General features: G+C 43.0%; 1 protein-coding gene across 1 annotated transcript in view; it reads right to left on the bottom strand.

Annotated features, from left to right (window-relative positions):
* The window catches only part of LOC119165910 (golgin subfamily A member 1), a 687,968-nt gene that overhangs the window by 471,317 nt on the left and 199,239 nt on the right, over nt 1-17,412 (bottom strand). Inside the window, exon 7 of the mRNA XM_075884494.1 lies at nt 11,727-11,822. Coding sequence (XP_075740609.1) covers nt 11,727-11,822 — 96 coding nt within the window. The remainder of the gene's footprint in view (nt 1-11,726; nt 11,823-17,412) is intronic.

Genomic DNA, 17,412 nt, shown 5'->3' with positions numbered 1-17,412 from the left:
CATGCCTATATGTACATTTTTATGGAGTAATATCGTTTATTATGAATAGGCAAACAACATTTAAATACTAACAGAAAATTGTTTACCACGCATGCAGTGGGGGGAAAGCCTTCCAGCATTTTGGAACAGCCATTGGAGCAGGCGAAATCTCCTTTTGAAGCAGCTACCTCTGTGTTTGGAATACACACGAGCTTTTTCATGATACACACAGAGGAAGAAAATTTAGCTTTATATTATTATTCTCTCAGTTTACATAATCATTTATACAGAAGCAGCAATCCCACAAAATAAGCACAAAAAAATAAACAAAAGCAAGATCCTATACAGAAGCGGAGACATAAAACAGTGAAGGATATTGCACCAACTAGCTGGCTGCAATAAAATAGAAAGTTGGGCAACTTAGTTTTAAGACATTTTGGTAACATTTCAGCGTGCACACAGTGGATGGAAAAACGGAAGGCTAGGAGACTGTGACGAGCGATAGCAGACGACGCTCGGTGCGTGTCTCACGTCTTTGCGCAAGGAAAACGAAGTGAATCGGCGCCGAGCTCACAGGCACTCGAGGATTGTGGAATAAAAAAAAGGGTCTGGCAGTCCCTTCCTGATCTTGAAAGAGTGTGGACGTCCTTCTTAGGCCGCCTTGGATCCCAGTATATCCGACGATCACAACGGCATGTCACAATTGGCGCCCAACGGCTTGAGGTGAACTAAGAAGATGTTTACATCTATGCGGGGACGTCACTCCTTGCGCGCTCTTTTGGCTCAACCACTGACATTTGAACAGCGTGGGCTCCTTGATCCCAAGATGGCGACGGCCCCGCGTTCTGTCGACATGTTCGAGCAGCTGAATGACGCCGCCCGGTTGGAAGCCTATCGGTCAGCTGTGTCCGAAGCCGATGTCCTAAGGACCAAGATGGGTCAGCTTCGGAGCGAATTAGAGGAACTGAAATTGATAATTCTCAAGGACCACGATGCCACAAAAGACTACGACGCTGCCAAAGACCACGACACACAAAAACCGTCTCTTGACTCTCAGATTAAGGCAGGTCACGACCTTTTATGTAACTTACTTGCTCCACTAGTAGAGCGCACTGAGCGTCTAGAGTTAAAAACGTATGAAACTTCTGACGCCGAATCAAGCATGAGTGCAGAAGAGAGCAGTGTGTCTATAAATATCAAACGTAGCTTCAGAAAGCAACAAAGACAAGCCAGAAGCGATGCTCACGTGTGCATGTCTAACAGTGAAGACGCTCTCGACCGACCTTCGAGTTTCGCGGCGAGCTCCTTACTGCATCTCGGGAAAGATATAAACACCTGGTTTCACCAAGTTGATTATTGGTTTAAGACCTTCAGCGTTCCCGACGAGTTCACCATACCGTTCATTATTTCAAGGCTCCCAACTAAACAATCTACATGGATGCGTAACTAAATGAAGGTGGCTAGTATCAATAGTTGGGCTGACATGAAGGCAGCGTTCCGCCAACGTTATAACAGGGACTGCAGTGTAACATCTAAGCAGCGAATGTTCGGCGCAATGCAACGCACAGGCGAGTCATGTACAGACTTCGCATACTGAAAGCTGGACCTGATGGAAGAGTGCAATTATCCTGTACTACAAAAAGAAAAGTGCCAAGTTATCATGGCTACTCTGTCACCCAAAGCAGAGAAGCACTTTTTTGATAAAACATTTACGCGGCTAGACGATATGATAAGCTCTTTTCTGCGCTTTGACCAGATCAGGGATTAGGAGGAGAGTATTCGAATTCTGGCTGAGGAAGAACGCAAAACGCCATCCACAACGCCGTTCGCCGAATGCCGTAATATGGCAAAGCGTTCGCCTCGGAAGCATATGCACCATCATCAACACGCGGACAGCATAGAGTCTAGCGGTTCCTCAGATGATGAAGTACCTCCGAGAAAGAAGCTAAAAGGAGGGAATATGAAAGCGAAGCTATCACCATCACGGCAATCGACTCATTCCGCAACACGTTTTTGAAAGGTTGCAAGGAAATGCCCCGAGAGTTCGTAAACTGTGCTTGAACTGCTCCTGAAGTGGCCATTTTGTCCCACAGCGTCGTCTACTGCTAACTGCCGAATTTTTGAAGTGGCAGGAAAATTTTGCATTTTCCAGCTCACAACAGCGGGGAAACGAACAGCTGGTGACGCCGATTCCCGCGAGCAGCCCCAGTAAATGAGTAGGTGTCATGCATCTCTGAAGCGAGTACTTTTTTCTGTTCCTGTCGCCATCAACGGACAAACGATTAAAGGCATCTTGGACTCTGGAGCTTTAAAAAGCTTGATTACGGCACCAATAGTTGACAAACTCGAATTAAGCATAAGGCCTTCATCCCTACATTTGGTAGGAGCAAGCAGCCATCAGCTACAAAAGTTAGGTCAAGTCAGTGCTGTGGTGACAGTGAACGTCCAAACACTGAAACATGACTTTCTTGTTGTTCCCCAGTTACCTGACGAAGGAATACTGCTAGGCGATGACTTCTTGCGGACTTCAAGAGCCGTCATCGACTGGGGCTCGGAGAGCTTCGCGGTATCAGCCCCCCAAAGGCTACGCAAGGTCTACCTAGTTAGGGAGCAACCACTGCCAGCTTTATCGCGGAAGTTAGTTCCTGTGGCCTGGCATCGCGTGTTGGAAGATGAAAATCATTTAATGGTCATCACCAGGACAAAGCTCTTGTGCGACCGCTATTCAGTCATAGTGGAGCCCATGGTAACAGCTGCATCGGAAAATACAACGAACGTTTTGATCACGAACTGCACTTCTCAAGCCGTCTTGCTTCCATAGCAGATGACAATAGGCCTCATTGAAGAAGCAAGCAGAATTGAAGATACTGAACTTTCTGGAGAGGACTGCCAACAGATCTTCCAAACTTCATGCCTTCCTTCTCTTGACGACCTTAATGCGCCACCAGCTCATGCGTTCGTCGATCCGCAGCACCGTTCAATCACAATAGAAGACGTCGGTTTTAACATTGGAACGTTATCTTCCAATGAGCTGCAGTTCGTAAAAGATTAGTTGGTGCAGCATTCGGTTTGCTTTGGACAGTCAGGTACAAATGTAGACTTCTGCACAGTTGAGCGACATTGCATACCAACAGGAAATGCAAAGCCAATATCGCAACGTCCTCACAGACTGTCACCAGCACAGCTTCATCTCGTCAAAAGTATGATCAAGGACCTAATGAAGCCAATATAGTGCGACCTTCTAGAAGTCCTTCGGCGTCACCCCTTGTCCTTGTAGCAAAGAAAGACGGGACGATGCGCATGTCCGTTGATTATGGACGCTTCAACGCCGTCACTGAGGACATTGTGTACCCTTTCCCAAGAATTGAAGATGCGCTGCAGGCATGCAGAATTAGATCACCATGCATCCAGATCACATACAAAAACTGCCTTCGTCACACTGTGGAATCTTTACGAATTCCTCCGGATGCCATTTGGCCTGAAAGGTTCCCCATTCACATGTCAGCGAGCCGTGGATATGATCATTGATGATATTAAATACGACAATGCCCTTGTGTATATGGATGACTGCGTAGTCTTCAGCCGGACATTTGAAGAACAGGTTTCGCACCTTCAGAAAATATTTACAATGTTCGAAATAGCAGCCTTAAAGTTCAAGCCACAGAATTATTTCTTTTTTTGTACTGCCATCAATTATCTCGGCCATGTTGTCACAAAAGACTGTGTATCTCTTGACCCATCGAAACTGGCAGCGGTTCAGGCTTTCTGGCCTCCTCAAAATGTACAGGAACTACTATCATTTATTGGGCTCACATCGTACTTCAGGAAATTTATCCCGAATTACAGCATTATCGCAGCACCTCTTCGATCAATCCTTAAGAAAAACGTTACTTTGTCTTAGAAAGAAGATCAGCAAGTGGCATTTGAGACATTAAAGCGCGCATTGTGCGAGCCGCCTGTCTTTAAGCTATTCTCGAAAAACCAGAATTTGGTGTCCAAGTACACACAGATGCATCTCGGCTCGGCTTGGGAGGTCTATTACTGCAAGAAGATGAAGAGCAACGATATTGTCCAGTGCTATACTTGAGTCGATCTCTTAAAGGCACAGAGTTTAATTATTCTTCGACAGAACTGGAAGCTCTTACAGTAAAATGGGCATTAAAGGAGCTACGACCATACCTTATTGGCCGAAAATTTCAAGTTGTCAGCGACCACCATGCATTCTGCTGGGTCTTAAACTACAAGGAAGGAAACCAATGCCTTCTTCGTTGGTCACTGATTCTGCAGGAATTTTTTATGTCATCTATAAATCAGGAATTCTGCACAGCGCACCAAATTGTCTTTCCAGGAATCCCCCCATTGTTTATGATGCTGAATCAATTCTTGCAGTATCATATCCATCACTGCGATTCTGTGACAACATGGGTGGTGAGCAGCGTCAGGATGCATTTTGCACTAAAGTCCTGGATATGCTTAGGTCTATTACAGCCAATAGAAGTCCACAGCCTTTTTCACATAGTTGGGATGTACATAATAGGGCCATTCAAAACTACAAAAGGTTACACGTACATCATTGTAGCCATTGATTCCCTCACAAAGTTCGTGGAGGCAAAACCACTCCGGAACATAGAGGCCGCAGAGTTTGCCAGGGGAGAAAAATGGGACGATGTCCTCCCTTCTCCCTTATATTGTATTCTGTTACAACACCGGGTACCAGGTACCAAAACACAGTTCGCCAAACTCCCTTCTTCCTGGTCTACGGTAGGGATTCGGTGCTACCATTAGATGTTGTATACAGCCACCAAGAGCTTGCAGAGCTCAAAGAAGAATCAAACTATTTCACGGTAGTGCGGGAACGACTACAAAAAGCCAGGATCTGGCGCCGCCATGGATGCCAGAAGCTTACACGCTGTATTTCTACAGCTTCTGCAGGTGGTGACTGCCTTTCATCCGACCTACGCAACGTGTCTTCTTATCGATAACGTCGGCTGTGCGGACTGTACGTGCCCGGCCTTCATCGATGCTTGATTTCGTCAAGCGCCACTGGACTTATCAGCACTGCCAGCTGTCAACGACTTTGCTGGTTGGCAACAACGCCCATCAGAAGACGAAAAACTGTCAACGACTTTGCTGGTTGGCAACAACGCCCATCGGAAGACAGAAAACTACTTAAGCTGCTCCTCCTCCCAGCCACTTCGGGATCTGGCGCCGCCATGGATGCCAGAAGTTTACACGCTGTATTTCTACAGGTTGGTTATTCATATCGTACTGTAAGGGGTAAAGCGTTCAAAAAAGTGGCGTCAGATCCCACCCGCCATGTGCGTACGATTGCTGTTGACCTAATAAGTTGTATCGGGTGATACTGTGAATGCATTGCGGCCATTATCAAAACGTGTTTAATATGCTGTGGTGATATCGAGAAAAACCCTGGAACTCTCTCAGCTGAGCAGGAACAGAAAATGTTTGAGGCTATCATGCAGATGCCGTCATTGATGCAAACGCAGACAGACATTCTTAACGAAATTCGTTCGCTTCGGTCCGACAAGCAGGCGATTGAATCAAAAGTAACGGAACTGGCTGCCAAGGTGGAACGCGCAGAAACATGCGCCTCGTCTGTACCGCCCTTAAAAGCGGCAATTAAAAATATGTCCACACGAGCTGAAACAACCATTTCATCACTGGCGGCATTGCATGATAGCCAAGATGATTCAGATAATCGATCGCGCCGTAACAACTTGATAATTTACGGCCTTCTGGACACTGTAAACGAATCTTGGGCAGAATCCGAAGAAAAAGTTATTTCCTTTTTTACTGATAAACTAGATATCTGTCAGTCCAACATCCATTGAAAGAGCACACCGATTGGGGAAGTACCAAGTAGAATCAACACGGCCGCTGATTGTCCAATTCTTGTCATTCAAAGATAAACAACGAGCGCTTGCGGCTGCTTCAAAGCTGAGGGAAACAAATTTTTCTATCGGCCAAGATTATTCGAAAAATGTCAGGATTGCTCGAAATAAATTGGCTCAGTTTGCCCGTGACCGCAGTGGTTCTTTTAAATTGAATTTCAATGAGCTAATTATGGGACATGAAGTGTTTTTCTATGACAGTAAGAGTGATTCTGTAATCCGGGCGAGCCAATAGCCATCACGAAATACCCCCGAAAAACGACTGCGCCAAGTGAACGACTTAAAGGTTATTCTCATAAATTGTCGCAGTATTAAAAACAAAAAAAAGAGCAGTTTGATTCGCTGTTAGATCTGGTTACCCCTGAAGTAGTGATTGGTACTAAATCTTGGTTGGACAGCACTATAACTAACAATGGGATATTCCTATCAAATTACACAGTGTACCGCAAGGACCGTAACTCACGTGGCAGTGGTGTTTTCGTCATGGTTCACAGTAGTCTGAATTGTACTCGTATTGAGGTTGAAAGTGCATCATGTGAGACAGCCTGGTGCAAGGTCACCCTAGCTAATGGCACTTCGATAGCATTTGGGTCGTTTTACAGACCACCTGCTTCCAATACACCTCAATGTATATTCGACTTAAGTAACATACTACTGTCCTTAGATGCAACGCATACCGTTCATGGAGGAGATTTTAACTTACCAAATATTGAGTGGCTCTGTCACCAGCCGAAAATAACCACTTCGTTACCTATTTACTCTGCATTTCGTGAAATGATTAATGCACATACCCTGTTCCAATTTGTACAAACTCCCACGAGAATAACCCCAAATGGTGCAAATGTGCTAGACTTGTTGTTTTGTTCTGAACGCACTCTCAGTAGTTTTGTCAATTTATTACCCGGTATAAGTGACCATGAAATTGTTCTTGCACACCTATCTTGTGTTTTAAAGCGTTGACATGTTCCTCCTTCGAGATAGGTGTTCCAATATGACAGGGCCGATTTTGCCTCACTATCACATGAGCTTGATGAATTCCTGCCTTTTTTCAAACAGCACATTTCTGCCCTTGACATAGAATCTGCATGAAACTTATTGGAAACCAAACTTTTATCGCTCACGAAGTCATTCGTTCCGTCTCGACTAATCACATCTAAGCGTCAGACAGATAAACCATGGATTAGTAGAAATATTCGTGCATTGATAAATAAACGACATCGCCTGTATCGCAGGTACTGCAAATCGCCGACTCCAGACTTTTTCAGCAAGATGAAGGAACTCGGTAAAAATATAGCAAAAGAAATGCGCAATGTAGAAAGCGCGTATCGAGATGCAATGGGCGAAAAATTAAAATCTAACCCAAAAGAAGTCTGGAAGTACCTCAGAACCAAGCGAACAACGAAGGATCCCATTCCAAATAATATAGATGGCAATAATTATGCCGGTGACCTCAAAAAAAAGGCTGAACAGTTCAGTAACTACTTCGAATCTGTATTCATACGGTCGATCCCCCAGGCCAGTGGCCTGAAAACTATTTTGAACTTACCACAAATGAGTGATATATCCTTTTGAGAGCAGGGAATAATAACGCTACTACGAAAAGTGAATGTGAAGACAGCCCCCCGACCCGATCACATTTCGAATTATGTATTAAAAAATTTTGCTGCATCGTTTGCCCCTTTTCTAACGATTCTCTATCAAAAGTCATTTGATTCCGGTGCTTTAGTGCGTGACTGGAAAACAGCAAATTTAGTTCCTATATTCAAAAGCGGCAATAACACACAGAGTCTAAACTACAGACCTATTTCACTAACTAGTGTTTCATGCAAGGTACTAGAGCATATCATTTACTCTAACCTAATGGCTCATCTCCAAGAAAACAATTTTTTCACCCCAGCACACCATGGTTTTAGGAGAGGTCTCTTATGCGACACTCATTAGATTGAGTTTTCTCATAATATAGCTTTGTCGATTAATAATGGCAAACAGGTGGACTGTATTTTCATAGACTTCCAAAAGGCCTGCAACTCGGTAGCACACAATTTATTACTTGTAAAACTGTCTGCACTTAGTATTCCCACGGCGCTTTTTCAGTGGATTGAGGCTTACCGTACTGACCGAAAACAGTGTGTTGTTCTTAACGGAATGACCTCATCACATAAAACAGTCTTGTCAGGTGTTCCTCAGGGATCTGTACTGGGGCCTCTTCTTTTTTTGATATTTATCAATGATATAGGCGAAGGAGTATCAAGCCGTCTCAGATTGTATGCCGATGACTGTTGTCTTTACCGTGAAATTAATACTTTGAATGACAGTGTACAACTACAAAGTGACCTTGACAAGATACTACTATGGTGCAATACGTGGAATATGACGCTAAAGTTTTCTAAATGTAACATTGTCCAGTTTTCTACAAAATGTCATACTTTGCATACGAAATACTCTTTTGATGGCGAAAGCCTAACGATTGTACCCAGCTATAAATATTTAGGGGTTTTATACAAAAATGACTTTTCCTGGAATGACCATATTGATTACGTAGCAGCGAAGGCTAGTCGGGTCCTCAACTTCCTAAGGCGTAACTTCAAGCAAGCTCCCCCCTAAGTTAGAAATTCTTTACTTTTCAAATGTTCGCACTATATTAGAATATGGATGTTCCGCTTGGGACCCCGGTACAAAGACATGTATTGACGAATTAGAGCACATCCAAAAGCGTGCAGCACGATTTGTATCATCAAACTATGATTTCAGAAAAAGCTCTTCCGATACACGGGACAATCTTTGATGGCTGTCTTTGCAGGACAGGTGGAAGTACATACGCCTGAAACTGTTCCACAAAATTTTTATAGGTGCAACAGGCTTAAGGAAAGAAACCTACATACTTGATTCTACCTATAGATCTGCCCGCGTAGACCATTCACTGAAGGTTAGAGAATATAGGTGTCGGATCAACCTATCTAAACATTCTTTTTTTCCAAGGACAGTCCATGACTGGAATAGTCTCCCGAATGAAGTAGTACTGTCATCACCGACTTCCTTTGATGAAGCCCTCGCAGAATGTTTGTTTAACTAGGTTTTACATGACATATGTGGGATATTTTGAACTTTAACTCACAATTTACAGCTTCTGCCTAGTTGTGTTTTCTACTGTCTTTCTTATGAGGTTATGTATCTATAATGTTAATTTATGTTTAAAAGTTTTTACTTTAACATTATGTTTTGTTGCTTTTTCGTATTGTACAACCTGTATCAACCTTTTAGTAACGTGATATTTAGTCTTTTTATAATGTCATTTATGTGTAGAGTGTTGATATTATCTTTATTCCTACATAATGTTTGTTGCTTTTCATGTTGTATATACTACCTGTTGTTTGTTTCCCCCCTACAATAATGCCAACTTAAGCGCTGTAGGTATCTGAATAAATAAATAAATAAATAAATAAAGGGAGCTCGCGGCACCGCACATCCGACTGGCTCAAGAAAAACGGAAGCAGCACTTTGACAAGCGCCACAAGGACATTGTGTTTGAAAGAGGACAACTGGTGCTCCTCAAGGCTCCAACGTCCGGTGTGAAAACAACTACATCGTACACCAGACCTCACAAGATAGTGAACAAACTGTCTCCCGTGAACTACGAGATCGAACTCGCGAACAACACGGGAAGTGACATTGTGCATGTTGAATAGTTAAGACCACATCTGAGCCTCATTGCACACATGGAGCAACCCAATGCTTCGGACTAAGGTGTCATCTCATTTCATGTTTTAGGCATTTGTTCGTCTCTTTATCTTGTCAAGTTCAAGCCGAACTTTTATGTTCGTCAGCTTGAGGCCCTGGACGAAACGCCCTGCTAAGGAGGGCCTTAACAGCATGCTGTAGTGGAGGGTTTCAGAAATTTCGACAACCTGGGATTCTTTGTTCACCTAAATCTAGGCACCTGCAAAAGGTGCAAGACCTTGCAGGGGTGGAAGAGAGTACATGAGTTCGGGAGAAGTCCCGAGAGCAGGCAAAAGTTCCTTTAGTAGCAGGCTTGAAGCAGCCAGAAAGACATTTTGGAGCAGGCTTGAAGCTGCCAGAAGTTTTTTGAAGCAAACTTAGAGCAGTAGGAACATTCAAAGCAGATGTAGCCCCATAACACAGCACTCGTAAAACAACATTTGTAGAATGCTGCATTTTTCAAACACTCGACTAAATTGTGCAGTACTAACATGCGATATGGATTACAATGGACATTCTCGATGGGTTTTCGACGGTGCCATCATGTCTCAAATAAAGTCCGAATTGGCAACATACCCCTGCGCATCGAATTTTACCCCCGGGGTCGATGAACGCACCTAAAGCAGAGATTGAACGAGCCAGCCCTTCTCCATCACTCGGAGGGAGCATGCAATGACATCCCCCTGCTTGGGAGGCAGCGCTCCACCCGTCTTGAAGGAGCATGAAAAGAAGCAAGCGAGGGGGGTGGGGTGTCGCTTGAGAAGCAACTGTGGACTTTGCTTCTATGGGTGTCGTGGTCACGATGGCTGGCGCGCCCGCAAGCTCGGCAGCTATCAACGGGCAGCTCGCTATGCGCTGCACCCTTAACGCGAAAATACTACGCGAAAAGTGTCGTTCTCTCTCTGGGGTGGCCATATTCTCATACACCAGCATTCTGTAGAGTTATACGAGATTGGATTCAAGAGAGTTAGCTGCCAGCCACACTTCGTATAACATGACAATTTGTTACTATCGCATTCATTTCTTTACCCTTGCAGTGCAACTGTGACTGTTCTAGTTATGTACAGACAGATCCACTGTTAACGGGACGATATGTTTGAATTTCACTATCTTGTGAAAACATAGTGGCTTAGGTTTGCTTTAAAACAATCATTGATTGACAGCTTTGACTTCTTTTGACCGATCAGTGCCGTGCATGAACATTGTTTACTTATGCACTTGCTGTTGAAAGACCAGTAATATCAACAGTTCTCATTGTAGTATTCCCCATAACAGTGGACAGTACTGTACAGCCGCCCATTATTTAACCGAACACACGAGTATCAAGTGCGGCAAAATGAACGAGAATATGTGCATGCCCTCGATGAGCATTTTAGTACACCTGCCTTTCCTAGGCTGCTTCGGAAACTAGACACCACGACCACTTCTTTTTAACGCTGTTACTGTCATTCTTTTTTTTTCTTTTCTGAACAGTGCCATTAGGTTATAAAAAAAAAATAGCTTCACTCAACACAGCAATGAATGCGATCGCAATAAACTGTAAGGCTGAGAGCTGGCTCGTTTAAATCTGATGTTGCCTAACAACAAAACATTGGTGTAAGAGGATACGGCCCCACCAGGAAGAGATGCTCTTTTCGCAATCTCTACGCATTGAGAGTGCAGCATGCAGAAGGGTTCACAAGCCATTCATGCTGATGCCTGTCATGATAGTGCGCACACATAGCGACCGCACCCTTAGAATCAACATTCACAGCTGCTGCTGGAGCGATCACAGCCTTGACAAAAACGTAACTATGACTTTTTCAATGAAACTGAAAACGCAATGTTTCAACCACGTTTTAGGACACGCTGCTTGATGGCTGTCGCACCTTGTGGCTACGTTTGGCTTCTGCGGTGCAGTATGCTGCTGATAAACGAGCTTGGAAACACAGTGGTAATTCGGCGCAGTATGGCGCATGTAGACACGTTTGGCGCATAATTGCACAAATGACGTAGCTGTTGCACCCCTGCTCTTATTATGATAATGGCAAAAATAAGCTTCCTGATTGACACAGCCTTTTAAAATAACATCTGAAACTTCCCCTCTTCAGCATAAAGTGACCTCACACAAAAGTGACCCACCTTGAATTTGTAGACGTCATGCATATGCTTCAGACCATCATGTTCATCAGTCAAGCTTCCTAACTCACACTCCAGCTGGCTGATGCGAGTAGCATTCTGGACCACGAAGAGCAAAAAGAAAAAAAAAAGAAAAAATGTACTGCACAAATACAAGACTTCATTCACAGTTGTGTGGCCAACTACCCTGCAACTTCACCAAGCTCCTGGGCTTAGTCACTCCTTCATTGATGGTTATGCATATTTTTTGTGTCGCAGCAATTAACCAAGCTACAACCAGATCGTTTGTAACAACCAAATCTAATTGAAATGATTTCCTAGAGTTCGTCCAATATGTGAAGTATATTGATATAAACAAACATGCTTTTGACAAATTTTCGTACCTTTTTCATCATGCAAAACCTTGTGAAAACCACAATGCACGAACAAAAGTAATTCCATGCCACTAAACATGCATAATGCGCACCAAAGGCAATTTATCGCCCAACAATCTGAACACACTTGAGAAATCACACTAACATGTGATATGTGATATGCGTTTTAGAACAGTAAAGTAACAACCAAGCATCACGCAATGCGAATTGTGTGACGAGTGGGTCGTTAAATGCTTCAGCCCGTTACAAAAGCCTCAAGCATAATTCATTGTCGTCAGTCACAGCATCAACAAAGTGCCATATATCCTTACTATAAAAAATCGAAAAACAAGGGTTGTGTCGAGCAGACATTTCTACAAGCGGACTTGTCTTCCTCAAGGCTAGAAGAGAAGTGACTCCTTTAGCACTAGCGTGTCTAGGCTTCATATGCTCTCCATCATCTTAACAGAGGGGGGGGGGGGGGGGGGCAATATTGGATAGGCAGGTGTGGTGTCAACAAAGTGCCATAATTCCTTACTATAAAAAATCCAAAAACAAGGGTTGTGTCGAGCAGACATTTCTACAAGCGGACTTGTCTTCCTAAAGGCTAGAAGAGAAGTGATTCCTTTAGCACTAGCGTGTCTAAACTTCATATGCTCTCCATCATCTTAACAGGGGGGGGGGGGGGGGGGGGGGCAATATTGGATAGGCAGGTGTGGTGTGGGGGTGCTGGCTGTGAAAATCTGTATGAGTGAAGAGGTATTCCATGAATAAAAAGAAAATAAGGATGCGATGTGCAGGTGAGGATGCACACGTGTCGTTGAGTCCCGGTTGTCAGACCGGTTGTCAAACCGGTTGTCAGACGTGAACAATGGCAGGTTTGAGATTCTTGACGGAGGGCTTAACTCTCAATGGTTTTCTTTGTGTATATTCTGTACCAAATAGATTCAAGAGCCCCTTTAGAAACGTTTATACCTACTGGCTGGAGAGTATTGAACTTGTGAATAAGGTATATTTGAATATACTCTGTACATTTTCTTTCTCTTGGGGACTGAAACTCTGACTTAAGTATGAGAGTTTGGGATCGTCCTTACTACCATTTTATACGTCCTTACTGCTTTTCAAGTGTGTTCTAACTACCAGCTTTTTTTGAAGAATGATGAATAATCGCATAGTGGCCACTTTCCCATTACGCCAAATTCATGATGATTAGTGGCATAGTGGGTACCAGTGTTGCGGAATGGGTCCCTCCATTCCATTCCAATTCCATTCTGGGGAATGAGAACTTGCCGCAATTCCATTCGTTTCAATACCTCGGAATGAAAAAATTTTGCCCATTGCCACTTCGGGAATGGCTGGGCTGTTCAATTCCTTTCCTGTAATTCCTCAACGTCGAAAAAGCATCTTGATAGTTTTATTCAGTTAAGAATGAATGCCCCATAACGCTGACGTAATTTGATTAAACAAAAACTGCAAAAAAAAACTTTTAGCGTTTGCATTTTTTGGGCCTTTAGGTAAACGGAACTGAAAAACATATTGAGAGCTAACATATTAAGGACATTGTTTTGTCGTCTCCCTTAAGTCCCTGTTTGTTAGCGCTTTATATGTTTTCGAGCGTTTATTTCGGGTGAACAGATATATACGCCTTGGAAGGGGAAGGATATTGCCAATCCGCGCCGGGAATCTATCAAGTATAGTAGATGTTTTTCAGTTTGCATAAGAATGCAAAACACATTACCAAGGTCTAGGGTTAATAGCTTGGTGACATAGTTCGTGCAATACCCTACCCTGCTATTCCCCTAGGGGCAGTTCTATCGCTACCTATAGTATTTGCATGATCAGCATGTTTATAAACGAATGGTGATGATTTAAGATCATGCAAGCTTCAATATGTTAATGCAAAAGTGAAGGCATAGCGTATTTTTCTGCCGACCATATTAGTGTTCAAAAAGACTAAGCAGTTTTGCAAAGCGTGGAGCGGTCGAGAATATGAAGAAAACTAAGATATGCTTTAAGCGGAGCAACATCCTCAAGATCTCCTTGTATTAGTTGGAACAGTGCACCGCTCGGGTACCTTGTGCCTTCGCATCCAATACGCAACACTGGAACGCAGCAGTCTGTCTTGTAAAACGCACCTCGCAAGTATTCGTTTATTCGTTTCATTTATTAGTGTCTCAAGGGTCCCGAGAGACATTACATGAGGGGTGGGCAAAAAAAAACGTAACAGATGAAACAAAAAAGAGCAAAGTTGCACAAACAATAACAAAATATAGAAAAACTGCAGTAGATCATAATTAGAAAAATAAAATATGGCTTTTTACGGAGTTTTTAAATTGATCGAACTGAGATGACAAGGCGATGTGGGCAGGAAGGTCGTTCCAGTCAAGTGCTGTCTGAGGAAAAAATGACTTCTGGAAGGTCTTTATTTTTGGGCGTACGGGATATACTGTGTTGGGGTGATTATGTCGTGATGTTCAATGTGCAGGTGTGATGAATGCATCGCCTGGTGGCAAGGAATGAAAAAACTTATGATACAAGCACAAGTGTGAAATTTTACACTGAGAGGCAAAATGAGGAAGATTAAGCTGGTGTTTGACTGCTGACACACTTATGTTATTTGAGTAATTTGAGATAATAAATCTGGAAGCATGGTTGTGAATGTATTCGAGCATAGTGGAAAGGTTAGCTTGATGAGAATCAAAAATGGCATTAGCATACTACATTTTAGGCCTGATGAGTGTTTTATAAGCTATTGGTATAGTAGAAGCAAGAGCCGAAGCATGGTTACGACCTAGGTATCCAAGAACTCGATTAGCTGAGTTAGTGATGCTAATGATGTGTAAAGTCCATGTTAGATCAGATGAGATATGAACACCTAAGTATTTGGTAGTGTTGGTAGCGGCTATGAGGTAGTTGTTTAGAAAGTAAGTGTTAGCGATGTAGTTATTACGACAATGAAAAGTCATTAGGAAAGTTTTGTTAACATTTAGTGATATTAACCAATTCTGTATAGTGTTAAGACCTGACTGTAAAACAGAAGAATGTGAGGCATTATTTACAGGGTGATACAACACGCAATCATAGGCGAATAGTCGGTGATAATACGTGGCAAGTCGTTAATGTAAATTGAAAAGAGGAGGGGACCTAGTACAGTACCTTGTGGAACGCCCGAGTGAACGGGAGAAAAGGGAGATTTGCAAAAGTAAGCAACAACAAACTGTCGGCGATGGGTTGGAAATTCACGAATCCAGTTCAGCATGGAGGGGTCCAAGTTCAGACATGAAAGTCTCAGCAGAAAGTGACGATGGGAAACCTTATAAAATGCTTTTTCAAAATCAAGGAATATAGCATCAATGGGAATATTATCATCAAGGTGAGAATGAATTTCATGCAAGAAAAGGGCTAGTTGGGTTTCACGAGAATGGCCAGCATGAAAACCATGATGATTGGGATGGAAAAAATTAGTAGACAAAAAACGCGCTACTTCAGAGTACACTATATGCTCCATTATTTTGCAACAGACACTGGTGATGGATATGGGACGGTAATTGTTAGGAGACAGCCGATTATCTTTCTTAAAGACGGGGACGACCTTCCCGATCCGCTAGTCCTCTGGAACTGAAGCTGAATCTGATGATTGCTGAAATAATAGTGATAATATGATACTGGTTACATGTTTCATGTTTTTGAGCACTTTGATATTGATACCATCAGTTCCAGGTGCTGACGAGTTTTTTAAGTTGTCGATGATATGGACAATGCTACTTGGACTAAAGGTAATACGATTCATTCATAAGCCAATGCACGTAGGGCGAATACCATATTTACTCGCGTGATCCTCGCACTCGCACAATTCTCGCAACCCCCCCACATCGCCCAAGAAAAATACGATTTCTTTTTTTCCTGTAGTAATTATCGCACCCCCGAAAACTTCTGCAATAATGTCGTCTGCTGTTTCCAGCCATTGATGATGATAACGCACGTCATCTGGCGCCATCTCTTAAGCATCAAGCATACTATTGCACAGAGATTCAATCCAGCTCAAGTCAAGCAGAAGTAGCCAGTGCGCGTTGGGGCGTATTTTGTATGTTGCGTCGGTAACCTTGTCAAGTTATGAGGCGATACTGAAGCTGAACGGCTGCTTTCAAGTTGCAAGTGACGGATAATGCACTAAATAACGGCAACAGGGCTGCCAGTAGGCCCTTCGGAGTCTACAAGTTTTGTGTTCGCTACTGATGATGGCAGCTGAAAGCCACCAAGACGCGTTGGGCCTGCCGTGTGCCTAAAACTGGGATTGATGGTAAACTTTATTTCTTAAGAAGGAAACTGCGGACAATTCTGTTAAATAGCCGTCAGCCCAATACTGACTTCCCACGCTTACCTTTTGAGGGCTCCTGTTGAGCGACGAACGCTACCGCAACGTCCGCAAGCTTTGCGTATGGTATTCTAATTCTCGACTATTTGCTTACTATTTGCTTCGACTTTTTGTGTCTCAATTAAATCTTGTCTTGTGTTGAACCTCTGCTTTTATTGTTGAGGTAAGTTTTAATTATTACTTCTTAAAGCTTGCTCTATGTTGCTGGTGTGAGAATCCCGATTTGCGGCCACTTCATTTTCTTTTTCGCTCTGTACGTGTTCGTAGAAAGTTTTACCCGCGTAATTCTCACACCCCCCAACTTTTCATCGGTTTTCCGGCAAAAAAAAAGTGCGAGGATTATGCGAGTAAATACAGTATGAAGAAAGCATCTGAGTGGATTCACGGGTGAAAACCGAGCAAAATGTGTTGTTTAGTACAATAGCAACATCCTCTTTGGCAATGGGACAACCATCAGAATCGATTAGCGATATACCTTTTGTTTCTTCAGGTTTAATAGTTTTCCAGAACTGTTTAGGATTGTTGTGCAGCAAAGAAGGTAGCGTGGTCCCGCAAAAATGACTTTTGACCTGCGTGATTGAAGTTAGATCATGTTTAGCTGCAGCGAAATACTTAGCCCAAGCCGTGTTAGAAAGAAAAATCTTAGCAGATCTAAATAATCTTTTTTTCTTATTGTTGAGTTAATTTAGTTTACCGTTAAACCGTGGGGACCGTGCTCGCTCTTTAACAATAATAGTGGGGATATATTTTCTGATTAGATGTAACATCTCATTTTTAAACATTGATCAGTTAGTTTCGATGGAGCGTGATTGATAATGATTTTCGAAATCATCACAAAAGACAGCTAACTCATCAGTCATAGAAGCGTAATCACCATTGTCATACAACATCAAGGTTTTTATAGTTTTTTTGGTTTTATTTATATAACCAGTCAAGGTGCCATGAACTACAAAGTGATCAC

This window comes from Rhipicephalus microplus, unplaced genomic scaffold (genome assembly GCF_043290135.1).
Source record: "Rhipicephalus microplus isolate Deutch F79 unplaced genomic scaffold, USDA_Rmic scaffold_34, whole genome shotgun sequence".
Taxonomy (NCBI): Eukaryota; Metazoa; Arthropoda; class Arachnida; order Ixodida; family Ixodidae; genus Rhipicephalus; species Rhipicephalus microplus.
Note: the sequence above shows the minus strand (reverse complement) of the source record. Positions and strands in the feature narration are given on the sequence as shown.